Raw genomic sequence first — 27812 nt, forward strand, 5'->3', positions numbered from 1 at the left:
AAGTGCGATTTTACATGGCGTTTGTCTTCCTTTCATAGAGACTACTAAGCAATAGAGCAGCGTAGGGTAATGCCCCCCCCCCCCCCCAAACCAGGAGGCCAGCTCATTCTGGAAGATGATGGGCAGTTCGTATTTTCACGAACGCCTTTCCCGGCAGAGCATCAACACCTCCCCCTTCCACCACCCCCACCCCATCTGGTCCGCTTCTCCCCGCCCCCGAGTTGTTGTCGAAGTCTGGGGGTTGGGGTTGGACCCCCTGATTGCGTAAGAGCGCACGCGGAGGCGCAATCTGAAGGTTGGGAGATGGGAGGAAACTTTTATTTTGAAGACGCCAGGGGGGGTGGGGCTTCATTTCCTGACAGCTATTTACTTAGAGCAAATGATTAGTTTTAGGATGGACTATAACGTTGGATCAATTACAAAACGCGGTTTTTGAGCCCATCACAGTTGGAGCTAGAGGGAGAGAAACAGGAGGGGACTGCAGGGGAGCACTGGAGGCCGTGGACACACTTCCCCCCTGCATATGTAGGATTTTCATTGCGAATTGACATAAGAGGAGAAGGTAAGGGAGACGAAATAATGGTTTTTGTTTCTGAGGAGTCCCTGTTAGGCCCGCTGGGTAGCAGTGAAGTGACTCCACTCAAACTTTGGGCAATGAGAAAAAAAAAACAGAACTGGAGTAGAATTCCAGTGGAGTGTCCAGACAGTAATTTATTTTGAATAAACTTCACTTGGAGGGAAGATAACCATAGAGTTCGAAAGTCTAGGGATTTAAAAAAAAAACCATTTTCCAGACCTATTTTTAAAAGCAGTGTTTTTCTAACAACTCTATGGCCTCCCAAAGAAATTGTTCAGGCTGACATTTTTGAGGTTTCTTTTGGGGTTGGGGTGGAATTAGTGTGCACTGGGACTAGCACCGAGTAGTGCTGGGAGTGGGGGCAGAGGTGCTTGCCCTCCTCTTGGCGGCGGGTCCTGGAAGGCGACAGGTTTTTAATGAGTATTTTCATTCTTCGCTCGCGGTTTGGCGGGACAGCGTTGCAGCGGGTGGCAGGGAGCGAGGCTGAAACACCGGGGGTGGGAGGTGGGGAGAGAAGAGCTCCTAGTGGGGCGCGGGAGGGGTTTCGGGGAGACTAGGAGTGAAGGGCTCGCCTGGAGGAGGCCGGACCTTGGGTGCCCGCCGGGTGCAATCGGCGCCGTCCCAAGGCGCGTAATTACTGGACGGTGCAGCGCCGACTGCAACCCGGGGCCAGACTCAGCGCGACCGTGGCGGCTGCAAGATAAGCAGAGGGGGCGCGGACTTGGGCGAGGGTTCGGGGAGCTCTCCAGCGGTTTGTGGGCTCAGCGAGGTGCTAGGGAGAGCGGGCGCCAGCCCCGCGGTGCGCTCGGGTTGAGCGCCGTTACGCGGGGGCGACTGCGGCGCGGGCTGGCGGGCGGGCGGGCGGTCTGGAGTAATGACAAACACATTTGGCCCCGAGTGAAGAAGTCGTCGTCGCCTGGCATTCCAGCAACTGGGATTTGAGGAATTTCAACTGCGCTCCAAGGGGCCTTCGTTTGCGCTGCGCCCCCCACCACTATCCGCCTCTGCACGCCCCCTTCCTCCGTGGACCCGTTTTTGCAAAGCTCGGAGCTCTGCTGCCGCCCAGTCCCGGCCGCAGGAAGGAAAGAAGTAGGTCGCCAGGGAAGTGCCCAACTTCTTGTGGGAAAGTTAGGGATGACTCGGAACGCAGAAACTTTGTTCCAGGTAAGACGGACAGAGGGAGGCGAACCATCTCCACCCCCGCCCCCGGCCCTCCCTCCCTGCCCGGGCCCGCGCGGGGATGCGTGGCACTCGCCGCCTGCGCGAGCCCCGCGCTGCTTGCTCTGGTGTCCCGTCCGTACTCCGCTCCCCGCGCCGGCCGCCTTCTGCCTTGTCCTGTGCCCAGCGGTCTCCTTACCCCCCCTTTCCCCTGCCATCTATCCCCATGGAAATCGGCTTTTACACGTGAGATTAACTTCTCCCAGCAGCGTAAGGGGAGGGGGCGACGTCCGCTTGGCTTGGAAACAACTGGGAACGGCAGTTCTGTTCCGAAAGGGTGGTCGCGGCCAGCTCCGAGCGAGAGGGAGTGTGGCACGACCCGAGCACGGCTGCCCAGGGGCCAGGAGCCCCGGCCGCGCGGCCAGGTGTGCAGGGGTGCCAATCGCCTGGCCATACGTCTCGGCCCGAAGCAAGTTCTGGGCTGTCGGCCGTCCGTCCACCCTCAGCCAGCGCGCCCGTCCCGCACTTCGCTTCTCCCAGCCCCGCTAAGACATTAGGGTGCGCAGAGAGTGTCTGCGAGAACTTGCCACTCATCTCCGAGAGGGAGAGGCGACCCGCTGGAGAGGGAGCGTGAATGGCCTTTATCGCGTCCGGGCTGCCCCGCGCCTGGCCCGGCTGCCTGGAAAAGCTTGGGGCTGGGCGGTGTGGGAAATGGCTTTTTGGCTCCACAGCCTAATTGCTCAACGTTTTGGATCGCCTCGCCTCACCGCGGTCGCTCTCGACCAGAACTAGGCAGCTTTTTAGAACAGGAAGAGACATCCAGGGCAAATGGGCGCGACAATCAGCCGCGCGGCTCCGGGGACTAACACCCTGGAGCCCAGCGAGCCCCGGGGACGCCGGAGGGGGAGGAAGAGGCGCCCCGGGCGTGCGCATCTAATCTGCCGCCGCCTAGGCTCGGTTTTTACACCCTCCCCCCATCTGACCCACGGTCTCTTGTGCTGCTGCGTTGCATCCCCCCCACCCCCACCCCGGCTTCCTCTTTTCCACAGTCCTCACGATAAAGGGGGCCCTTCCTCCGCTCCCCTACAGGCGAGGGCCCGACCAGCCTCACTTTGACGCCCTGGTCAGTCCTTGCTTCGGGGCTCTTGCAGTCTTGCTTTTGGTTTGACCCAAGTGTAGCTGGACTCCACGACTGGAGTCCTGAGAACCCTGAGGGAAGCCGAAGGAGGTGGGTGGGTGGGGTGGGGGGAGGAGACACCGCTGAGGAAGCCGTAGGTGACCCCCTGCCCTCGCACCAGCCTTATATAGACCCAGAAGGACCCTAAGCAAAGCCCCGGCTCGCGGCGCGCAGCCCAGGTCCGCTATCCTCCTGGGGCGCGGACTGGGGAGGGGTGAAAGGGGAGGGGCTTCGGATTTGGCTTTCCAGCTGCAAACGCGTCTGGCGCCGAGGCGGGCGGGTTTTGTGCCTCCTGGGGACCGGCCGTGGGCGGTGCGCAGCTCGGGGGACGCGTCCTGGGGACCTGGTGGTCAGCGCCTCCTCGCAGACTCCAGCGGTGGGGGACTCATCTGGCCTCCGTGGAGCTGCGAGACGGTTACATGTTGCTGATGGAAAAGTAGCAATTCTGGGGAAAGAGTTAAAAGCCTGCTCGGTGGCCGAAAGGTGCGGATCTCAGCGTCCTTTGCGTCGGGTTTCGGGGGCTCCGTGAGCAACATTAGCTGTCGGGGGCGACGCTGGGAGGTCTTGCGGGCTCGGTCGCCGCGCCGCACGCAAGGTAGGGGGCAAATTGCTTTTGCCCACTGCCTTCTAGTCCGGGCTCGGCCGGTGCTTGTCTTTTGCTGAATTTGCTCGGCGGCATTTCCTTTTGTTTAAATGTGAGCAGTGAGCCAGGGATCGGTTAGCAGTAGAATGGGGCAGGGAAAGACCTCTGCCTCGGGCGCGTCCTCGTCTTAGAGCGACTCCCTTCCCCAGGGAAGCGAAGCGAGAGGCGCGGGCGGGCGCGAGGGTGCTCTGGGCGGACGCCGCAAAGGCGAGAGTCGGGCGAGGGGGTTACGGAGGGAGGTTCGGTTCCTAAAAACCAAGGGGGCGCAGTGTCGGACGGATCGCCGGGGCCTTCACTGCGAGCAGCGGCCCGCGGCCATGTCGCTTTCGGGCCTATAGGAGGCGCTGGCGCGCGGCTGTAACCCTAAACCCCCGATTCCTTTCCTTCCACTCCTCCCGGCCCCGCTCCCTCCACCCGGTCCGGCCCCCTCTCAGGTCTCAACCGAAAACAATGCAAACGCCCAGCATCTTGCCTGGGGCACCGCGGCCGCTGCAGCTCGGAGGGGGCGGTCGTCGCCACCATCCCCAGGGTGACCGAGCCGCAGAGGGCGTGGAGGCGGCGGGAGGGGCAGCGGCCGGCTCCCTGCACCCTGTACGTGTGGGTGTGGCGGGCCCGGGGGCTGGGCAGTGTTAGCGCGGAACCTCCAGGGCGAAGGTGGGAGAGCCGCGGTGCGGGCTGCGCTGTCGGGGATCCGCAGCTCCGGCGGCCGACTGGTGAGCTGGCCAGCCGGAGGTAAGATTTGCGGGGCTGCTGCGCCCTCTAGCGGGCCCCTGGAGCGCGGTCCCGCTTTCCGCCAGCCTCGGGCGCCGCCACAGCCGCGTCGGAGCGCCCCGCTGAGACCAAGGGGGGCGCACAAAAAATAATTTGGGTCACTTTCCTCCTTCTGGAGGCCTCGAATAGACGCCTCGCAGGCACTGGGCGCGCCCGGGCGGCGATGGGTGGGCCGTAGGGAGCGGAGGTCCTCGAGTTTGGGGATGAGAATGGCGCGTCATCATAATTAAATGCAGGAGAAGCGGGGACCGCGGAGGTCGGAGGGTCCCGGGCGCTCGTTGGGGGGAGGGGGAGCTAGTCTGGGACTTAGTTTTCCGACCTCTCCCAAGTTTCCCTGCAGCCTAGGCGGCCTGTTGCTGCTTGTTTTACGACCCCGCGGTATTGTGTAACGGGAACCGTCGTTTCCAATCAGCGCGCCCTCCCCGGGCTGCGCGGCCGTCGCGGCCCCGCCGGGAGGGTTTACGAGGGGTGACAGCGGCGGGGGAACAGATTGGGCGGCTCCGCGCCCGCAGCCGCCCTGCGCGCCCAGGTGCCCGCCCTCCTCGAGTGGGGCGGGAACCCCGAGGTGGGGAGAACGCTGGCTGAACAAAACCCGGAGCCACTCAGCCTTCTCGAGTGGCTTTTCCTGCTGACCTTCTGCGGCCCGGGGCGGCACTGTCGCTTCCTGGCTCCCGCGGCCCTTGTGGCCGCCGCTCGCAGTGACGGTGGTGACGGTGGCTGTCCCCTGAATTCTCCCAGGCTCCGCGGAGGGTTTCAGGAGCAGGTTCCCATTCCTGCTTCCTTCTGCGGACTCGGACCTGATGTCACGACGAAATCTAAAAGGACAATCTAAGAAAGGAAGAGATTGAAAATTAAGATTTGGGACATTTTAGCACAGAATCTGCAGAGGCGTCTGCATCCCAGGAACTGCAGGATGGCCCGTCCTTGGGCCGACACTGCCATCTGCTGCCACACTTGAGAACTGCAGCGACCCTCTGCGGGGATGGGATCCTCGGAGATTCTAAGCAAGTCCTAGAGTCAGGAAAATGCATTTTTTTGCCCGGTAGGACCAAGTGAAAGATGACTATTCCTGTAAGGCTGCAAGAATCAGTGGGCAATCGGCATTTATTTTGGGGATTTTTGTGGAGTTATTTTGCTTTAGTAGTTACTTCTTGGCATATCAGAGCAGAATTTGTATTTCCCTTTATGAGTGAAGCCCTAGTGTCCCGAGCTTGGTAATCTCCAACTAAGGGTACTACAAGCTGCTACACCTAAGGCCATCCCATTAGGAGTCACACCAGTTTGGTTACAATCAAAAGGAAGTGTCATGTTAGCTTCTGTGGTTAAATATCTGGTACAGGGAGAGCAGAAAGATTTATGAACTCACATTGTCCCATAAAATGCTTCCATGTAAAAATGCTCAAGCCCCCACCCCCCACTGGAATGTCTAATGGAGCACAGGGAGATCAAAACAACAAAACACACTCTCCCGGATATAGATCCTGGTCAACACACCCTCCTGAAGTTACCACCAGTGTAGACAGGCACTTGGATTGCCTGGGCTGAAGTTATGAGACTGGGTAGAACATTTGTCACAGGGAAAAAAACAGGATATGCAATTTTCACAGTTAGAATTAACTTAGGAGAGCTGAAATTAACTAAACCTCCAAAATCTGAATCTTGAAGCCATCAGTGGCTTTTGGGACTGTGAGAGCATCTCCTGTGGCCTTTAATCATGCCAGGGTGGAGTGAAATCCAATATTCATTGGCCCTGCAGTGGGTGCACCGTGCAGTTGGTGACCGGGAAACAAGCTCTGTGGCTTTATGGGAATAACGCTGCACTCTTACTTCTGGAAATAGGGCCCTTGCTCTGTTTACTCTCTAGCTTAGCGTGTTGCCTTTGTTTATGGAGTCCCACTCAATGTCTCTTCACTTCTGCTCGCAGGATGAGATGCCAGCCTGTTAAAGAGAAATAATCATGACTGCAAACAGATTTGTTTCTCTGTTTATGTGATTGTATATTGGCTCAATTTAAAGTAGTCTGGGTAGCTACACCAGGCCTGGGCAGAGTCGGAGTTCAGATCTGCTTCTCCACTGGGCAGATGATACAGGGCAAGTCACATGGCCTCTGGGGCCTTACTTTCTCAGGAGGGAGAAGGTGAAGTAGCCACTCCTGACATTCCTCTCATCTAAAACATCTGAGGAGCCCAGCCGGTGTGGCTCAATGGTTGAGCATACACTATGATCCAGGAGATCTTTTTCAAGGTTCAATTCCCAGTCAGGGAACATACCTGGGTTTCGGGCTCTGTCCCGAGCAGGGAGCCTGCAGGAGGCAGCTGATCAATGACTCTCATCATTGATGTTTCTGTCACTCTCTCCCTCTCCCTTCCTCTCTTTGAAATCAATAAAAATATATTTTAAAAAATAAAATAAAACATCTGAGAAGTCTGCAGAAAAAGTCAATAAGAAAACCAATAGCTGTAGTTTCCAAAGCAATTTAACTATATAATTTAATCTTTACAGTAGGTAGTAAGGCAAGCTGGCAAGTCAGGTGTGATTATCCGGTTTACAGAAGAGGAGACTGAGGTTCAGAGAGATGAACTAGGTATCAGATATGGGTCAGAGCCTAGTCCAATGTGATTTCCGCTATACCTTCTAAGAGAAGGAATGAGAAAGACGAGAGAGTGGGGTGTGGGGGGGGCAGGCATTGTGGGGAGTATCACAAGTCCTTGCTTGAAACTGATCGAGGTAGGGATCTCTTTCACCATTTCTTTCTCTAGCGTGCGGCAAATGTTTTTGAGTTGTGAATATAGAGGATTGAGACCAAAGTCTAACATGTAGTTGGCATGAGAGAAATGATTAGGATTTTTTTTAAAAAGCTTTGGGTGAAATTTATTGTTCCTCCTCACAAAGAGAATTGTTTTTGCTGACGCATAACGTGCCATGTTTCTCTGAATCTGTAATGTCACGTACTTGTATTTGCACATCTGACTTTTAGATGAGCTTCAGGAGAGGGGTTACTGGTTAAGGATTAGCTTTTCCTCACAGAATAGAAAAGCACCAGGTGTGGTAAGACTCCTGGTGGTTGTCACTTCAGGGCCACCAGGCAGGGAAGCCCCTCTGCTCTCTCTGGTTGTTTCCCATTACCTCCCGGTAGGGCAAACACTGCTCCCAGTAAATTGATGAGTAATGACATGAAACCTCACAAATCTGCTTTGATTTCTAGCCAGGCAACCAACCACTCTTATCCGAGAAGGGAGTTTGAAATCTTAAGCAAACACGTGTTGATTTTCAGTATTGGCGTCATTATCGCTCCCTCCCAGGCCTTGTTTTCGTTGCCCACTTTGTATGTCAGTCAGTAAGCATCCCACCTGGCAGAGGGTCCACCATATCTGCATGCACAGAAGGAAATCTGGTGGGGCCTGGCCAGGGCAGAACGATGCTCAGAGCTTGCCCTGTAAGAGCGGCAAACCCCTCTCTTAAGCCAGGGAATGCTTTAAAGATGCGTTGTTGGCAAGCCCTGCTAAAGAAATACAGGATATAAATGTGATAAAACCCAAGACAGCAAGCTGGCTCTGGAGGGCTCCTTTGAAGTTGGCTAAGTGGATTATCAGTGGGAGGCTGATATATATATGTACAAACACACAAGCCCTTACTGCTAATTGAGGTAGATCAGGCTTCCCATCCTGGCTCTGGGGCCCACTGTGCCCATCATAGCAGCAGTGTGGAAACCCTGCACCCCAGGGACATGCGAGGATCCTCAGAAGCCCTCAGCCGGCCAGTATTGTGCCAATTGCATTAGTGTTCACAGCACTGCAGTTGTGCTGCTCTCACTGTGGTGAGCAGAGGGGAAAAGCAGGGCCCCAGTTTGCATTAGGAAATCGTTGGGAGCGGGGAGGGCAACACACAGGCCGAAACACTGACTTTCCCTTGAGAGAGACCATATGGTGGATTGGAGAGAGCATGGCTTTTGCATCACAAACTTTGCGTTAGAATCCTGGCTTTGTCACCAGCTGTGTGACTTCTGGTCATTTGCTAAACCTCTCTGAGCCTCAATTGCCACTTCTTAAAATCAAATAGGTCACAGGGTTATTATTAACAAACACAGCGTATACATGAAAACTTTGGCTTAGTAAATACTGGTTTCTCATTCCTGTCTTGGAGAAAACAGTGATCATTGTTTCCTGCCCAACCCATCCCCTTCCCTGTTACCTGCATTTCATCTTCCTTCCTCCTTCACTTTCCTGGTAGAATTCAAGGAAACAAATCTGATTTCTGCAAGTAGGTCACCTTGCCACTTTAAAGCAAAAATTTATGGTCAGGCACACCAGAAACGACTAGCTGATTATCTACTGAATTCTCTCCAATCACACACACAGGCACACACACTCGCACAGTCTCACACTCACACACACCAAACCGAAAACAACTAGAATAAACAAGCATACATTGAATTTCTCCTTTCTTAATTTTTTTTTCTTAGTTTAACTGAGGAATTATGTACACACATCTTAGTTTCCAAGGTCAGTGATGGAACAGATTAAGTCCCATCATGCCATTCCAATGCATGACTTGGGTTTTAAGCCACTCAGGGACCCCAGGCCACTTCAGTTGAAACTCTGGTGCTCAGCAGCCTCACGCCAGCAAGCCCGTATACAGTTCCTTTTCATTGCCTTCAGTAAGATCCCTTTATCAATGACTTCATGTCGGAAGTGCAGGGGGAGATAAAATTAAGTGAGTCCGGGGTGTGCATGAAAAGACCAAGATCCAGAAAAGGGGCCTTTCCAGAGAGGTGACCAGATCAGTGCTTTTATCACAGGGCAACATGGGCCTCTCTTTAATTTTTCTGTTCCTTCATTTTATTTATCCTGCTTTCCTTCCTACTTGCCCACTACTTTCCCTGCTTGTGCCTTATGGACATTTAATTTCAATCTGTCTCCATTTCTCCTCCATTCCCCAGATTTTGTTGCAGGGAATCAGAGTCCAGAATTTGGTTTCTGTAGGTACTATGATAACCTTCACGTGAAAACAAATCATCAGACTCCATCACATTTGATCCTGTGCTCTGCTTGCATCCCCTGAGATATAGGAATTTAGTCATACTTTCCTGTCCCATTTCCTCTCCCTTTATTTTCTTTACTGATCTTCCTTCCACGCCTGTGCCCCAGGCTTTCTGCTCCTTGTTTAGCTCGACTATGAGTGCAGCAGGTCCTAGGAGAAGAAAGTGGCATCCTCCTCCAAGTGACATTGGTTAGTGGGACTTTCAGAAACTCTAGATCTGAATAGCTCTTGGAGAATAAGATATTTGCTCCAGCCAAGCATCTTTTCCAAAGGTTGTAGAGGATGTGACCTTCATGTACTTTCTGGAGTGAAACAGCAAGTGACAACCCATTTTGAATGAAAACAGTTCAAGTTTGAAAAGTAAATACATGTGTTTACATCTTTGTTTTTTATGTTCTAAATTGAAATGACGCAAAAGGAACAGTTCTCCTGTGCTCTTGGACACGTTCCAAGACCATAAAACGAGACATTTTGGAATTTGAAAACTGCACGCAATCAAAAAGCGTTTCAGCTTTGGACGGCTTGTGTTGTGATCTTGGGGACCCATCAGGCTATTTGAGTCTTCTTAGGCATCTTACTACTTTAACTGTGAATCTTACACTGGGATGTTTTTTACTAAAATGATGCTGTCGAAATTTTCTGTAGCTCAAAACACAAAAGAGAAGTAGGCTCCTGTTTCTATTGGCTAACACTGTTTCTGTTTGACTTTGGACTTTTTCAGTTTTCCAGAGCTATGGGGACTTCCCATCTGGCACTCCTGGTCCTAGGCTGTCTCCTCGCAGGTATGGATCCCTGTCTCCCTGGTGTTTGCAGTCCTGGGGGAAGCCTTTCTAAGTTCTGTGCTCCGGGCCTTCTTACCTGCACTCTGCATAAACAGCCCAAAAGAGTGAAGAAAAGTAGGAAATGATAGGACATTATCTAGGGTCACCGCAAACCTTCAGTTCCCTATTTCTAAAAGAATGTCCTCCAGGGACAATTTTAGTACGTGTTGCTCTAGCATTGAAATATTGTTAGGAATAATAGCCTAAATTCACCCTCTGCTCCCTTCCTGTTCCTGGGACATGGGTTTCCAGCCAAGGTGGAGCAGAGAAATTAAGAAATATTTTTGAAAAAAAAGAAAATTTTTGTCCAGGAAATTATACCTGTCTTAAGTCATACATGTCTTAAGTGGAAGATGCTTACATTGTTGGATAGTCTTAGAACCACCTTTTCCAGCTGTTTCTTTCTAAGGAATCTAATAGACTATTTGATTCTTACCAACTGTTTTTCAGTGGAGGATGCCATTGGAGCCATTTGTTGAAATAGTTATTGGGCTTTTCTTAGTTGTCATCTAGATATTTGTGCATTGCAGACGTGCACCATGAAACCAGTGTTTTTCCTCGTCTGAGGAGTTAACTTCAGCCTATTAGAGCCTTTAGGTCTCTCTATGGGTGCGATAGACCTGAGCAAGATCAGTGATGCAGTAGCTCTAAGCTCCACTGATTATATGCCGTCTGCAGGGTGCTTAGACTTCCACCTTAACAAGCTGAAGGGATCATAGTGGGCACATAGTAAAGATGGGTGGGGCACCCCACCTTGGGCTCCGGGGAGATTAGAGGCCGAAGTTAATAATTAACCCATAATATCTCTGCTATCAGTTAGCAGCTAGACTGAAATTTTAGGTTCTAAGATAGACTTTTCACTCTTGGGCTTTATTTACCCCTGTTTTTGAGTGAAAATCCACACGGTCCCGCTTTGGTTTCTGGAAGTCATTAGAGAGAAGGCATGTCCGAGTGTTGTAAGAAAACGAAAGGTGTGTAATTCTCGAGACAAGTCTGCTCTGTGCTTGGTCCAGTCAGTGTCCCTGCCCCTGTCCCATCCCCTTTCTTACCCAGGGAAACCTCTGTAGGAAACATGCCCGATAAAGGACCCACGTGTGCTCAAGAGCCCATGCCATCTTGCGAGATTTTACGGCCACGCATGAGAGCCTGAAGTGGCAGTGGAATCAGACGCCCCCATCCATCTGAGAGTTTGGGGGCGAGGGGGGCTCGGCTCGCTGTTGGAGCCTTTGGAGCAGTGGCCGCTCTCGGCAGATGCGTGGCTGTTGTCCGGGGGCCTTTCCCGCACCCAGGCTGGCGGGTGTCCGTGTGGAATGGTCACTGCTGGGAGAAGCGGCCTCTGCTGCCTCTGGGCCCCGCGGGCGAGCCCGTCCCCGGCCGCACCCTCCAGAGCCCGCTTCCTCCCCCAGGGCCCCGGCGAGGCCTCTGCCAGCTCCCTCTGCCCTCCATCCTCCCAAACGAGAACGAGAAGGTCGTGCAGCTGAACTCGTCGTTCTCTCTGAGATGCTTCGGGGAGAGCGAAGTGACCTGGCAGTACCCCATGTCGGACGAGGACCCCAATGTGAAGATCAGGAGCGAGGAGAACAACAGCGGCCTATTTGTGACGGTGCTGGAGGTGGCCAACGCCTCGGCGGCCCACACGGGCCTGTACACCTGCTATTACAACCACACGCAGACCAAGGACAGCGAGGTCGAAGGCAGCCACATTTACATCTACGTGCCAGGTGAGCCGGGCCCTCCTGCGCTGCGCATTCGAGATCTAGGCAGATAGAAAAGTAACAAAGATTGATTGGAGAAAATTAGAAAAAAAACCACCACAGGTGAGGCTCTCACTCTTGGGAGCACGCCCATCCCTTCCCCTTCCCCTTCCCCTTCCCTCCCCTTCCCCTTCCCCTTCCCCTTCCCCTTCCCCTTCCCCTTCCCCTTCCCCTTCCCCTTCCCCTCCCCTTCCCCTTCCCTTCCCCTTCCCCTTCCCCTTCCCCTTCCCCTTCCCCTTCCCCTTCCCCTTCCCCTCCCCTTCCCCTCCCCTTCCCCTTCCCCTTCCCCTTCCCTTCCCCTTCCCCTTCCCCTTCCCCTCCCCTTCCCTCTTCCCCTTCCCCTTCCCCTTCCCCTTCCCCTTCCCCTTCCCCTTCCCCTTCCCCTTCCCCTTCCCCTTCCCCTTCCCCTTCCCCTCCCCTTCCCCTTCCCCTTCCCTTCCCCTTCCCTTCCCCTTCCCTTCCCCTTCCCTTCCCCTTCCCCTTCCCCTTCCCCTCCCCTTCCCCTCCCCTTCCCCTTCCCCTTCCCTTCCCCTTCCCCTCCCCTTCCCCTTCCCCTCCCCTTCCCCTTCCCTTCCCTTTCCCCTTCCCTTCCCCTCCCCTTCCCTCCCCTTCCCCTTCCCTTCCCCTTCCCCTTCCCTTCCCCTTCCCCTTCCCCTTCCCTCCCCTTCCCCTTCCCCTTCCCCTTCCCTTCCCCTTCCCCTCCCTTCCCCTTCCCCTCCCCTTCCCCTTCCCTTCCCTTTCCCCTTCCCTTCCCCTCCCCTTCCCCTCCCCTTCCCCTTCCCTTCCCCTTCCCCTTCCCCTCCCCTTCCCCTTCCCCTTCCCCTCCCCTTCCCCTTCCCTTCCCCTCCCTTCCCCTCCCCTTCCCCTTCCCCTTCCCCTTCCCTTCCCCTTCCCCTTCCCCTTCCCCTTCCCCTTCCCCTTCCCTTCCCCTTCCCCAGCCCCTGCCCCGGCCCCTCCCTTTTCCCCTTCCCCTCCTCCTACCCAGAAAAAGAAAATGAAAAACTAAAAAAAAACAACAGGCGAACACACAAAATGAATTCAATCATTTGTAATGTCATTATCAAGAAATAATTCATTGTTGACATTTTGGAACTGTAGTAAGTTTTGAAAATCATTTTTATTGTAGCATATTCTTTATTGGTATTATACACAAAAAGTCTGGAATGTACTCATTTCTATTCAGTTCAGTCAAGTTCCACAAATACTTCCTGTGTGTCAGACATCCTGCTAAAGGTTGGGGTCACAAATTAATTAGGTAGGCCCTATCTTGGAGTTGCTTGTGGTTCATTATAATAGTTTACAAGTAAATACACTTCTTCTCAAATTCACTAAAGCATGTATCTACTCGTGATGAATTGGAAGGGATTTTTTTTCTCTTTTTAATTAAAATTTAGGGGCAAGCCCTGACCGTGTGGCTCAGTTGGTTGAGCATTTCCCATGTACCCGAGAAGTTGCCAGTTCAATTCCCATTCAGGGCATATGCCCAGGTGTTGGGCTGGATCTTAGTAGGGGGCATGCAGGAGGCAGCTGATAGATGTTTCTCTCTCGTTGATGTTTCTCTCTCTCCCTCTCCTTTCCTCTCTCTAAAATCGATAAAAACATACTTTAAAAAATAAAATAAAATTTCGGGGCAAATCTCATAGTAATGATGTTATCTCCTGTCCTCTGAGAAGCAGATGCCAAGATAGGAGTAAGGCGGGATGAAACATGCCAGGGCTTTATTAAGGGAGAGGCCTATGTGAGAAAAATGGGGAGGGATCCCGCAGAAGCTGGGAGAGTTGTTTGACTGCATGGTAAGTGTGACCCTGAATGGAGGAGAAAGGGAAGGTGGGGTAGATGAGTCCTAGGCTTCTAAGGAAGGTCCTGGAGTTCTCCAGCCTAAGGAACCCCGGTTCCACGTGGTCATTGACTGAAAGCAGCCCGGAGGGCGGAGGGCATGGCCTCTGGTTGTGATGGATTTCAGAGCTGACCCCTGCGGTTGGAGGAATGTGTGTGGTGCTTTCTCACAGGAGCCACTCTGACGGGCTAGGCTTAGCCATGAGCTGACTATAGGAGGTAGGAATTTTAAAAAGCATTTCCTAATTTTTTCTTTTTAATATGTCTTTATTGATTTCAGAGGAAGGGAGAGGGGGAGAGAAAGATAGAAAGATTAATGGTTAAAGAGAATCATTGATCGGCTGCCTCCTGCACGCCCCCACTGGGAATCGAGCCAAAACCCGGGCATGTGCCCTGACTGGGAATGGACCTGGGATCTTCTGGATCATAGGTCGATGCTCAACTGCTGAGCCACGGCGGCTGGGCAAAGCATTTCCTAATTTAAATACCATTTCTGTTTTCTACAGAGTTGATTATTATATTTTCCAATTTGTTCTTAGTAGTGTCAATTTTCATTTCAATTCCTGGCTAATATATGTATCATCAGTATTTTTTATTAGGGTACAGGCAATTTGGCATTATTCATACTTTAAAATCATCTTCTAGCTATTATGATGACTAATGTTAGTGGGGTGACAGCTCCTGGACATATGTGTGAACGTAAAATTCATACCTAGGAAAATGACTACCAATGGGAGAATTTTTTTTTGCATATATATATACATATATATATATGTATATTTATATATAAAGCTGAAATTAATACCTAACGTGCCTTTTTTCTGTTTGACACCACAGACCCGGATGTAGCCTTTGTGCCTCTAGGAATGACTGATTACTTGGTCATCGTGGAGAACGATGATTTTGCTGTTATACCTTGCCGCACGACTGACCCGCAGACTCCGGTGACCTTGCTGAGCAGTGATGGGGTGGTCCTGGCTGACTATGACAGCAGACAGGGCTTCAACGGGACCTTCACTGGTGGGCCCTATATCTGTGAGGCCATCGTCAGAGGGAAGAAGTTCCAGACCATTCCATTTAACATTTATGCTGTAACAGGTAATTGCGCTCTCTCCCTCCTTCTTTAAATGAGTTACAGGCCTGTGTTGTATGCCTGCAGCTAATACAATATTGCACATCAACTGTAATTGAAAAATTAAAAATTAAAAAAGAAAGGAGTTACAGGCAAAATAATCACATGCTTATAGTATTTTTTTTTTTAAATTATTGTTCCTGGTGATGAAGATCCTGAATTTTGATTTGAGCATTTGGAACTCTACCTTTTTCATACAGTGTTAGGCTGACCTCTGTGGCTCTAGTAATAGCCTTACTGAAGATAAAAGCTTTCTTACCCCTGTAAGATTTTATGTTTCATCAGCTGACTTCAAAATACTATAAGGAATTTGTTTATTGTATAAGCCTCTTACTGTTTTTTTCACATTCCTGACTACAGAGGCCCTAAAAACAAATACACACCTCGGGGGTTTGGATGCCGAGATTAATTTTAGTAACTAGAGAAAAGCGATTTTGATTGTGAGAAAAGCTGGTAGTTGTAGACTTCATCCCTTTGATGTGAGATTGAATGAGAGTGGGAAAGTACAGTACATGTTTGCGGCAGTGACTAAGAACCCTTCCGTGCAGGCAGGGCGGCAGTGAGAGTGTGCCGTTTAACTCTTAGGAAGGCCTTGTCTTATGCCAGGCACTGTGCTGGTCTCTGGAAAAGTGCTGAGGATAATTAGGAGCAGAGGAGGAAGAAGAGGAGAGTGAGTGATGGGACAGGAGCTCAGTGCCTAGAGGAGTGCTGGTCAGTAAAGGTTGGCTGGTGAAACGAGTAAATACACCAGTAAAGGCGCCTGCCAAAGAGGACAGCCACAGTGAGCCAAACGCTCGGGACCGCGGTGTTCTCTTCAATTGGAAGTTAGTTTTACTATTATTGTTCATGTGTGTGCGTTATTTTGTATTATAACTACATGCCAAATTATGTATGCAAACTCAAAATCAAGGCTTCTAAGATTTTTAACATTTCGTCTTGATCAAAGCGGTTTGCAAATTATTTTCCATAGTTTTCTTAAAAAACAACAACAAACTCCCCAAACCTTCTAAGATCCTAACTATACTACGGATATTTAGGTCCTTTTGTTTGTTCTTTTTTTAAAAATAGCAACATCAGAACTTGATCTAGAACTGGAAGCTCCTAAAACTGTATATAAGTCGGGGGAAACAATTGTGCTCAACTGCATCGTCTTTAACAATGAGGTGGTTGACCTTCGGTGGACTTACCCTGGAGAAGTGGTAGGTACCGGAGGGGCTCCTGGTGGCATGGCGAGGAGCAGGGCTCAGAGGACCTGTGTCACTGACAGGGCGCGACACAGCTTCTCCGGAGCTCAGCTTCCCATCTCTACAGCAGGCACATTTGGCTGGATGACTTTATGGCTCTTTGAGCAGTGGGAGAGTTTGATGTGACAATAGCTGGACCAGGACATTCAACATGTATCAAAGTTGTACCCTGAGTCTTCTTGTTCATAAGTCAGAAAGAAATAGGAAGGGTCAATGCCTATAAGATAACAACCAAAATATTAGAAAAGCAAAAAACAAATGGATTTTGAAATTTGCCCATTGTTGGAATAGTCATTCATTCGTACTTCCTTGGCTCCCAGGCCTTTGGGGTTTGAGGCATTAGTAATGTTGATTGTGTGACCCCTTCCATTTCTGCTTTGTTGCCTGCCACCCCGGACACTGTCCTGCCTCCTACCTGCCTGGTCTTCCTTTGCACGGCTCACCTTTGGTGGCCAGGCATCCCTTCACTCGTTCAGCACAGATGTAGTGATGTTTGCTAAATCCCAGGCAGTCTGCTGGCAGCCAGCCCACGCACAGAAGGAGGAAGGGAGGAGTGGAGACGGAAGTGGGGAAGGGGACCGCTGCGTCATCTCTGGTCACCCTGGATTCACGCACAGGGTCCCGCTCATTCTAATGCATCGTGGCACATGTAGAAGAGGCAGTGACCATGCAGAAATGATTAACATGCTTAATACAGCAGCCCGGAGAACAAAAACCATATGTACATATATGTATATATTTTCCTGATGTGCAAATTTCTGGTTTTATACATCTTCCCTGAAACAGGAAGCTATTTGATTTTTCTGTTCATACGTGATTGCCTTTAATCCTTAAAACAATTTTTTTTCCATTTCTTAGAGATAGACATTTTCCCCCCTAAACCAAAGTACATGCTATTTGGGCCCCAAATATACAAGTATATAATTAATTGTTTTGTCCAGTAATAAAAGTAGTGCAGGTTTATTGTTGAAACTTTGTAAAATATAGAGAAACAGGAAAAGGCACTACCCAGAGCATATTTTAGAGAGATAAATCCTTGAATACTTTGTTTACAGGATAAATGTTTAATAATTAATAGATATTATACTTTAAATAGTACCTCGTTCTATCCTTTCTCCTTTGGCCGTATAGCACCAACACCTCATTACGTCATTAATATCCTTTTAAAATGTGATTTTGTAAGGAACTAGCTTAAAAACAGTTTTTTAAATCAGACTTTATTTTTTAGAGCAGTTTAGGTTCACAGCAAAATTGAGTGGAAGGTGCAGAGATTTCCCACAGCCTCCCCCCTTCCTGCCATCCTTGCAGGGTGGTCCGTTTGTTGGAACCTGCATTGTCACGTCGCTGTCACCCACCATCTGAAGTTGATGGGAGGGTTCACTCCTAGGAGCTAGCTTTTTAAAGTCAGTTTTCCTTCTGCTGTAGAAAAACAAAGGCGTCATAATGCTGGAGGAAATCAAGGACCCATCCATCAAATTGGTGTACACCCTGATGGTCCCCAAGGCCACGGTGAAAGACAGTGGAGATTACGAATGCGTTGCCCGCCTGACCACCAGGGAGGTCAAAGAAATGAAGAAAGTCACCATTTCTGTCCATGGTACATTCTGCTTTCTAAACTGTCAGCGTCCACGCTGCTCGGGACCCACTGTGCGGTAATCATTGTTTAATGGAAACTCTTCCCTGTACAGAGAAAGGGTTCATTGAAATCCAACCCAGCTTCAGCCAGTTGGAAGCTGTCAACCTGCATGAAGTCAAACATTTTGTGGTGGATGTGCAGGCCTACCCCCCGCCCCGGATATCCTGGCTCAAGGACAACCTGACCCTCATCGAAAACCTCACCGAGATCACCACCGACATAGAAAAGATCCAGGAGATAAGGTAAAGAAACACCCTCCCCACCTATGCCTTTTCTGTTTATTGTGTGTCCCTAGGTAGGCAGAGGTCTGTGTGTGTCCTACAGCCCAAACCAGGAGTCAATCTAGAAAACTGAGCAATCTGAGTTAGGAGATGGTGGAGATCAAGTACCTTTAATGATAACGTTGCAATGTGGCAGTAGGACGTTGGTAAGTATTTCACGATAAAGTAAGAAGAAAGAAGAACCGAAAAGCTCTGTCCCCCAGTGAGAAAGTTTCCTGGATCCAGTGAGGTTGGAGGAAGGAAAGTAAATTGGACCCACTCGGATTGAATATATTCCTTGATGGGCACCATTCATATTGCAAGTAGGCATGTACAGCGATTACAGTTTCAAGGCAATTATCACATAAACTGACATAAAACAAGTCATCATTGACTTAGTTTGAAACACATTTGCCCCAGTGAGACCTCCATAGGAAATTAAATGGAGTCTGGTTAAGTTTGGTGGGAGAAAAGGTAAAGTGAGGAGGTTGGATCCCTCTCCTCTGATGAGCGGCAGGCTGCTCTCATCTCCTAACTGGTGGTGGAGTTTTGGGTAAGTCACGCCTCAGCCTCAGTTTCCTCATCTATAATGTAGGGTTAATAATACCTTATGTCTGCGAAGGCAAGAAATTGGATCAGGTGATATTTGAGGTCTTTTGCAGTTTTAAGCTCTGATTAGAACCCAGGAGCAGAAGGTACACCATGAAGAGCTCAGCTAATCCAGCCCTGTGCCCTTGTCAGCAGCCATCCCACAGACAAAAAAAGTCAGTCCTCTATTTCAAGCCACCAGGAGGAGGAGACAGAACCTCTCTCATCAGTTCACTTAACCTCAGGATTTGCTTTCTGCTTTCTGAACTAAATTCCATGCATAATTGAGAAGCAGTATCTGAGAAAATGATATTTTCCACCTGTAGATGATGGTGGAAAAAGAAGTGGAATACTGGATCTGGAAGGCTTTCTGATGACACACAATGAAGGTGCACAAAGCGGTGGGAAGCACTGAACTTCCCACTAGGCCAGGAGGGGTAGGGTACCCCTGGCACAGCCAGCACTTCAAACACATGTGCGAGCACTGTCTGCAAGCGATAGTCAATAGCAGTGGCAACTGAGGGGTGCAGGAAAGCTTCATGTGAAAGTGATGCAGAGTTCCTTCAGCACATACTCTTCTAGTTCCCGTTTTGGGCCAGAGGTGAACACAATGGATGGGGTATCTGGCTTCCTGGAGCTCAGAACTAGTGGATCCACTGGCTTTCTTGGCTGAAAGTATGGAAAATGGATGACAGAAGATCCTTTGGTCATCAGCCAGATGTGCCTAAGGGTTCTCTCTAAGGAAATCCAGTCCTGGAGCATGTCCAGTATGGTGCAGATGAGGGAAAACCAGGCCTGCATGCTCTCATCAAGGTCCTGGTGCCCAGCATCTTCGTCTAGAAGACTCTAATTTGCAGAGCACTTTTGAGTCTATGAAGTGCTTCTACACATGTAATTTTATTTAATTCATTTTCTAAATGACTCTATGCAATGCATACAGGTTTTCTATGCTACACATAAGGAAACTGAGGCATTTTAATAATGAGAATTTCAGTAATGCCCAAGGTCTGCTCACCATGAGAATGTCAAGCATGGCCAAGGTCTGCTCACCTTGGCCATTGCTCTTCTCCACTCTAGTTGCTTTACCATCCTGTGATGTTTTATAAAGAAGGACAAATGGCCTGGCTGGTGTGGCTCAGCAGTTGAGCATCGACTTACGATCCAGGAGATCGAGGTTCTATCCCTGGTCAGGGCACATCCCCAGCAAGGGGCCTGCAGCAGGCACCCGGTCAATGACTCTCTCATCATTGATGTTTCTGTCTCTTTTCCTCTCCCTTCCTCTCTCTGAGATCAATATATATATATATATTTAAAATATATATATATATATATTTTAAAAAAAGACAAGTGGGCAAATGCTATATTGATGCACATGCACACACATTTGCGTGGCCAAATGTCATTTATAATACACATATGTAGGAATCCTTTGGGGAAACTTTGCTTTGATAAAGTATGAAGAAATATATTTTTCTAGTTGATTTCTTTGAATAGGTGATGGAATCCTGCACCTTAAAACCTTTCAAACATAAAGAAGGTGTATTGTCAGAAGCCCCCCACCTGCCCAGTTCCCCTCTCCTCCCACCCACAGGGAAATGCTTTTGTTAGTTTTGTTAGGTTTCTATGAAACCTTCTAGAGGTTTTTTTTTTTTTTTTTTTCTTGTTTTTTTTTCCGCCATTGATTTCAGAGAGAGGCAGGGAGAGGGAGAGAGAGATAGAAACATCAGTGATGGGAAAGTCATTGATGGGCTGCCTCCTGCACGCCCTGCACTGGGGATTGAGCCTGAAACCCGGGCATGTGAGCCTGGCTGGGAATCGAACTGCGATCTCCTGGACCATAGATTGATGCTCAACCGCTGAGCCATGCTGGCCAGGCCCTTCCAGAGTTTTTAAAAGCAAATACAGGCAAGAAGGAATGTTATATCCTGACCACCTCTCCATATCCATATGTATTCATATTCTTTCATCCATTGGTGTTTCATTGTCTGGCTGAGCCATCCAAATGATTGATATTTAGGGGAAGCAAGTATTTTTTCAAAAGGTAAAGATCAAGTTTTTTTGTTGTTTTTTTTCAAAAAGGAAAGTTGGTGGGATGTGTTTATTTCCATTCAGAAGTCAAGCCTTACCAGGGCTGATTGCTCTTGGAGCCACACAAGCCATTGCTCATCTCAAAATGTCTGGTCTCTCGCTTAAGAATTAAGCATCTACAACTCAGGCCTTCAATAGCTACAGTGTATCAGAAATCCCGATGATCCAGACAAGAAAATAAAGATATTTTTATTTTCTACAAAAATAAAGTTTCTATTGAACATGGTAATTGCTGACGTGATTGGAATGTATTTGGCTGCCACTTGCTGGAACAAAGTCCTTTCCTTTTAAGGTACCGAAGCAAATTGAAGCTGATCCGTGCTAAGGAAGAAGACAGTGGCCATTACACTATCGTAGTTCAAAACGAAGATGACATGAAGACCTACACTTTCGAACTCTTAACTCAAGGTATGCCAAGGGCAGCCTGAGGTAAGGCTCGCGCAGTGAATGAGGGTGTGCCCCCTGAGGAGGGCCTGTACTCTTCTCCCAGGCCGTGGAGGGGAAGGCACGCTTCTAGGGGAGCAGGGATTGTAGGTGCCCCGTGTCAGGGAGAGCTTGGCTGGATTTGAGGATTTAGTAATTCTAGGAGGTTTCCGGCTGCTCCCAAACAGTCTGATTGGAAATTCCTCAGCTCCAGCAGCTTCCTTACCACCTGCTTCTCAGTCCGGCGCCTACTGTTCTGGGAAGAATGAAGTGATGCTTTTTGGTCCAGGTGACCTTAGATTGTTCCAGAGAGTTTGGGCCTTTTTGCTTAGCTTCCCCATAGACATGATACAGTGGCCCTTACCAGAAAGGAGTACCCATGTCTTTTTATACTCGGGATCAGCTCCTGTTCGTTGAGTTCCTTCCACGTGCCGGGTACTGTCTTAGGTGGGCTCATGTGATCCCCACAGTCAATCTGTGGTACAATCAGTAACATATTTCTAATTTGCTTGATCACAGATTTAAAAAAAATCTTTAAAAACCTCATAATATCCTGCAGATGCACTTTGGTTCATGCTGCTTTAGATTCCACTTGAGCTGAATCCATTGGTTGAATCCCAAGCTATATTAATTTTAAGAGCCGCTTTGCCTTTCAAGCCAAATAACCACAGGGGCTTTTTGCTTTCCTCGCCCCAGATTTAAAACACCACAGGGCACAAATCCCAGATCATGGAAGCTGTGAAAATGCTCTTAACCAAGTGGGCCTGTGCGAACTGGGGTGCGATCACGCACACAACCTCCTCTGGGGCGGTTACTTGATTTGTAGGTTTGTGCGCCCCACGGGCGAGGTCTGAGCTCACATTCCATGTTGTAGTTTCCAGGAGTTTTGGCTGAGGAACCATTCAATTCTGATTTCTTTCCATCTCCTGCAGTTCCCTCATCTATTGTGGACTTGGTGGACGACCACCACGGCTCTTCAGGGGGACAGACTGTGAGGTGCACAGCGGCAGGGACGCCTCTCCCTGACATTGAGTGGCTGATCTGCAAGGACATTAAGAGGTATGGAAACCAGATGTTCCTTTTTCATTCGTGGGTGGAACGTTTCTTCCTTCCTCAAGTGCATTTTGTTTCTTTTGTATTTGAGGTTCTTATCTGGCCCAAGTCTCATAGACTACAAGATAGGGTTCTGAACGTGGCCCTTGTGTGTGCGTGTACATGTGTGCACGTGCACCTGTGTGCTTACGAATACGGGAGGAGAAGGTCTGTGGCTTTCATCACATTCCCCAAGGGTCTCATTTAAGAAGTAAATGAATTTAAAGAGCTACTCTTCCAAGAGGATTTTTACTACCCTGGGTCACATTTTCACCTCTCATTTCTTATATGGTGACCTTTTTTTGGTGGCTAGACTGGCATGTGAACATAGATGAAAATACAGCCCATGTGACTGCTCACTACCTCATTTGCCACCTGCTGTTTGATGAGATTTAACTCCCCAGTTCCTCCTTCATCCCCTGTCCTCAGTCTTTTCTAATGGACACTTGAGCCACATGTTCACACTTCCTGTGGTGACTGGCTGTGTGTGGAATCCTCAGTTGCTTCTCCTGAAGGCTGAGACTACGCCCTCCTAAGGGCTAAGGGGACAGATTTGGATCTTGACTGGAGCTACAATCTAGGTCTCAAAACACAGCCAGGTCATAATTCCAACCCTATGACAGACACCTTGAGGGCTCTTCACGGTGTAGATAGAGAGAAGGAACTGCTCCAGGCCTTTTTGAAGGGGTAGAAAATTAGGATAGTTAAACATTCTTGAAGTAAAAAAAACAAAATCTGTTCAGTTTGCTCCTGGGTTCAAGGCTTGGGACTGGTAGCTCTATTTGATTGGACTTGTTTATCTCTGCCTTGCCTTTATAATCGGCTAACTTGCAATTATCCACAAATAGGTTATTCAATCTTGGGTGTATGCAAACAAGTTTTAAAGTTAATATGCACATAAAATAAGAAAATCAACCTGTAGCACCCCCAAATGTAGACCAGGTCAGAATGACTTGCTGTCTTAGATAACTCGCACTGCTCCACTCACCTCTGTTACTCCCGATAACTGTCCCTATATTTGTGCCATTTCTCTTTCCAGATGTAATAATGAGACTTCGTGGGCCACTCTGGCCAACAACATCTCAAACATCATCACGGAGGTCTACGCCCTAGATAGGAGTATGGTGGAGGGCCGGGTGACGTTCGCCAAAGTAGAGGAGACCATTGCGGTTCGATGTCTGGCTAAGAATCTCCTTGGGGTTGAGAATCGAGAGCTAAAGCTGGTGGCTCCCAGTAAGTTGCTCACCAGTCAGGACAAGTCTAAGTGATCAGCCAAGCCCTTTCTCCCTGAAGTGGAGCTTTGAATCCCAGATGGGGTCCCAAGGCAGAAGCTCACTTGTGATTGCTCTTTTTTTTAAAAAAATGTTTTTATCGACTTCAGAGAGAGGGAGAGATAGAGAGAGAGAGAAACATCAATGATGAGAGAGTCACTGATTGGCTGCTTCCTGCGTGCCCCCTACTGGGGATTGAGCCTGAAACCCGGGCATGTGCCCTGACCAGGAATCCAACCATGATCTCCTTGTTCATAGGTTGATGCTCAACCACTGAGCCACACTGGCTGGGCTCTGATTGCTCTTATAGCGCCTTCTCATGGCATCTGTATGAAAGTCCTTTCTTTCAGACTCAGATCCAAAATTGCACCTTGCAGAGGTCCTTGACATTTTGCTTGTCTAACAGTATGGCTACCCAGCCTGTCTAGTCTGAGTGTGGGAATGGAGGGGCCAAGAAGGATCTTTGCCTCATTGCTCGTTACAACAGTTGAGACAGGTTGAATTCCTTAAGGAAAAAACTAATGACGCTAAAAGCAACATAAACAACGTGCAGTCTTTCAAAGCAAACTGAATCGAAGTTTCAGAACTTATAGTAGTTCTCAGTCTCGTTTGTCAGTCCTTATATTCCAATTCACATTCTGTCCAGAAGGTTAATGTTGGAGCACCTTTAGAGAAAGTATTGCATTCCCCGGATTGGATTTTGTCCCTTTGTTTTTTAAGGGAAGAGTTGGAGTAGCCTCATGGGTGTAGATAATTGAGAGATGCTATTGCCCATCCCGAAAATGAGCCAGGCAGCCCTCATGCTTCTCCACCAGAGTCAGGGATTTCTGTCCCAGTCACCACTCTACTGCCTTCCTGCCCTCCTGTGTGTTCCTGTACATTTTTTCTCACGCCTTCCTCTTTCTCCTCTAGCTCTGCGCTCTGAGCTCACGGTGGCAGCCGCAGTCCTGGTGCTGTTGGTGATTGTGATCATCTCACTGATTGTCCTGGTTGTCATTTGGAAACAGGTAGATATTTTTCTCAAAGAACTAAACATCTTTGAAGCCAATCAGAACAAGAAGGATAGCAACCTAGTGCAGTGCTTGGCACAGAGAAGGAGCTCAGTAATTGTGTTGAGTTACTGTGTTCCACTCTTCTGCTGGTGCTGCTAAGCCTCAGTGCATTCGGACTTTGGTAATTCACCAGTTACCTGTCCTGGTCATTTATAGAAACCAAGGTATGAAATTCGCTGGAGGGTCATTGAATCTATCAGCCCCGATGGACATGAATATATTTATGTGGACCCGATGCAGCTGCCTTATGACTCGAGATGGGAGTTTCCAAGAGATGGACTAGTGCTGGGTAAGCTCCCACTGGGGTGACCTCCCAAGACTCCCTTTCGATTTGTCCATAACTTTGCTCTTTACAGGCCCATCTGAGCTTGTGCTTAATAACAGTTGGTAATAGAAATTGGCTTTCATAAGTATTTTTTATCTTGATAATGAGTTAATTGGATCACTGCAGTGATTTCTTAAAACCTCATTTTATAGAAAATTATGGTTAAAGAACATTTTGTAAAAGAATACGAGAATACCTCCAGCGATACCCATCAAAATGGCTTTGCTTTAGACATGACACAAATTGAAAATGAGATGAATTTCTGTGACTACAAAGGAACAGATGAGAGACGAGTGAGGGCAACCACAAATATATCCTGATCCAGTACATTCTGAGGACGTATTAGATACTTCTTTAAACTATGTATTAGAGTATGGAATATAAAACTGTAGGTATATTTTTAAGCAAAATATGTAAGAATACTCGAGCCAACTTGTCAGACTTTTCAAAAATTTTAATCTGGGGCTGAGACCAAATAAATGAAGCTTTAGTTCAGGGGATTTAAAAAAAAAATCACCTTCTGAATGAATGCAAACAAGACAAAGAAATGAGTTAGGCCTAGAGGTTGTGTCACCATGAATATTCTAAGGGTATGTACCTCGAAGGATGCCAAAGGTAGTTTTCAATTATCCACCTGTCTGATTCCAAAATACAGCAAGGTTAGGTCTTCTTAGGAAGTTACTCAACCTGAAGTCAAAGAAGACATCCTAGCTACTCCCAATTCAAATACTTATACCTGGGAACTAGGCTTTTTAAAATTATATTTCCCCTTCTTTTACAAAAAGGGACAAGGAGCTGAGGGAAGTTAAAAAGTAATAAAATATGAGGGCAAAGGGCAACATCCTTAACATCCCAAGAGGCACATCCGCAGCCCTCTGCTCCTGCACATCCCCCCACTGCTGGGGCGCAGTGATCTCCAGACGGTGTCCCACAGTGCGGACCTGCAGTCAGAGGCAGTGTCAGCTGTCACTGTCCTTCTAGAGCTGACTCTTTTCCCAGCTTGGCTCTCTGTGCTGAGACCAACCACTCTGGGAAGCATCCCTGTGGACTGTGAGCCCTTTAAGAGTGGGGATGACAGCTGGCACTTCTTTTTGTATCTTCCAACATGCGGCAAAGTGTTGGGCTCCCAGGGCAGGGTCACCTGAGTGGTTCCTGGTCCCCCTGACAAACAGGCAGCAGGGGGTCCAGCCTGAACTTCACTTTGTCACTCACTGGAGTCAGGGGCATCTTGAATACTGAAGTGTTTCCAGTGGGTAAGTAGTTATTGATGCAAAAGATGCCTGTTTACATATGGAAAACAGAAGGGCAGAAAACCAGGGGGTTTGGGCGAGAGCCACAGAAAGCAAGTGCGGTGGAGCCCAGGGTTTGGCCCAGCACGAGCTGGTAGACAGTGTGCTCCCACCGGGGAGGCCTGCACCCTCCTTTCTCTGGGCTGTTTTCCTTTCCCTTGCAAATGTTTGACAAAAGCAATTATACTAATTTCCTTCCCTGTGGGCTCAGTTCTGGCTTTTGACGTGATGACTTGTAGGAATCATTAGGCTTCCTCGGTACGGGAAAAACACCGCCCAGCTGTGCACCCAGGGGCGGGCGCTGGCTGGAGAAAATAGAGCTGATGGCCGCCTGACGTCTGCCTGTGTTAATGGTTCTGGTTGCCCACAGGTCGAATCCTGGGATCTGGTGCGTTTGGTAAAGTGGTTGAAGGAACTGCCTATGGATTAAGCCGGTCCCAACCTGTCATGAAAGTAGCAGTGAAGATGCTTAAACGTAAGTGCCCCTCCCTGGGGATGGTTTTGTACATGGAGATATTAAGTGAATTGCTCAAAATCACAGAGCCAGTAAATGCCATACTTAGGACTAGAACCTGGTTCTTTGGACTGTAGGCTTTATGTGTATTTAGACTCTTATCAATTAGGTTTATTTGGATTGTTTTTGTTGCCTGTGTGTTGGAAAATCAAGAGTTATTTTTATTTTTTTTTCAAATATGTTTTTATTGATTTCAGAGAGAGGAAGGGAGAGAGGGAGAGAGAGACAGAAACATCAATAAAGAGAGAGAATCATCGATTGGCTGCCTCCTGCATGCCCCTGCTAGGGATCAAACCTGTAACCTGGGCACGTGCCCTGACCTGGAATAGAACGGTGACCTCTAGGTTCATGGGTAGATGCTCAACCACTAAGCAACACCAGCCGGGCAAGAGTTGTTATTTTTAATGAGCTTTTTTTACCCTAATAACTAGAGATCAGGTATTAGCGTCTAGACCAAGTCATTCTCTCTCTTTTAGACTCTGGTCAATAAAATAACATCCAGTCACAGGATGAGCCACGTTTTTGGCTTTTTCAGGGAAATAGGTTTCTCAGAACTGATTTGTGATTTTTTTCTTCAACAGCCACAGCCAGATCCAGTGAAAAACAAGCTCTCATGTCTGAATTGAAGATAATGACCCACCTGGGGCCACATTTAAACATTGTCAACTTGCTGGGAGCCTGTACCAAGTCAGGTAGGCTTCCTGACCTGGGAGGGAGGGCTTTCTTAGGACACCTATGGTTGTGAAAACCGTTGAACCCAGCTTTTTAAACCTCCACTTGGCTTCTCCAACTGAGCCAGCGAATGTAAGTCCCTTGAATGGAGTTGAATGGATTCCATTGAATTGATGAAAGCTCATTGTTTTTGAGCAGCATCTCTTGCCAGTGCAAACATAGCAATTCATGGCTTATCTGTTTTTCATTTTTATACCTATCTCTTAACCCTGTGTTGGTCCCCACAGGCCCCATTTACATCATCACCGAGTACTGCTTCTATGGGGATTTGGTCAACTATTTGCATAAGAATAGGGACAGCTTCCTGAGCCACCACCCAGAGAAGACAAAGAAAGAGCTGGACATCTTTGGATTGAACCCCGCTGATGAAAGCACACGGAGGTGGGTTC

The 27812-nt window shown here is 48.8% G+C and overlaps 1 protein-coding gene across 5 annotated transcripts in view; it reads left to right on the top strand.

Annotated features, from left to right (window-relative positions):
- The first annotated feature begins 372 nt into the window (after window positions 1–372).
- Window positions 373–27812, top strand: part of PDGFRA (platelet derived growth factor receptor alpha) — a 47494-nt gene continuing 20054 nt past the window's right edge. Inside the window, exons 1-15 of one of the 5 annotated variants that reach the window (XM_081147697.1) lie at window positions 373–562; window positions 10088–10148; window positions 11594–11908; window positions 14615–14875; window positions 15978–16108; window positions 17579–17750; window positions 17842–18031; window positions 21018–21133; window positions 22081–22207; window positions 23280–23473; window positions 24424–24518; window positions 24720–24852; window positions 26548–26652; window positions 27273–27383; window positions 27651–27804. In XM_081147697.1, the coding sequence (XP_081003823.1) occupies window positions 10100–10148; window positions 11594–11908; window positions 14615–14875; window positions 15978–16108; window positions 17579–17750; window positions 17842–18031; window positions 21018–21133; window positions 22081–22207; window positions 23280–23473; window positions 24424–24518; window positions 24720–24852; window positions 26548–26652; window positions 27273–27383; window positions 27651–27804 (2153 nt within the window). In that variant the 5' untranslated portion in view covers window positions 373–562; window positions 10088–10099. Of the gene's footprint in view, window positions 563–1551; window positions 1742–3228; window positions 3396–4247; window positions 4288–9907; window positions 9936–10087; window positions 10149–11593; window positions 11909–14614; window positions 14876–15977; window positions 16109–17578; window positions 17751–17841; window positions 18032–21017; window positions 21134–22080; window positions 22208–23279; window positions 23474–24423; window positions 24519–24719; window positions 24853–26547; window positions 26653–27272; window positions 27384–27650; window positions 27805–27812 lie in introns of those variants that run through there. The other 4 variants (XM_081147701.1, XM_081147698.1, XM_081147699.1 and 1 more) reach the window with 4 other exon arrangements.

Source organism: Miniopterus schreibersii (assembly GCF_964146895.1).
Source record: "Miniopterus schreibersii genome assembly, chromosome: 1".
Lineage (NCBI taxonomy): Eukaryota > Metazoa > Chordata > Mammalia > Chiroptera > Miniopteridae > Miniopterus > Miniopterus schreibersii.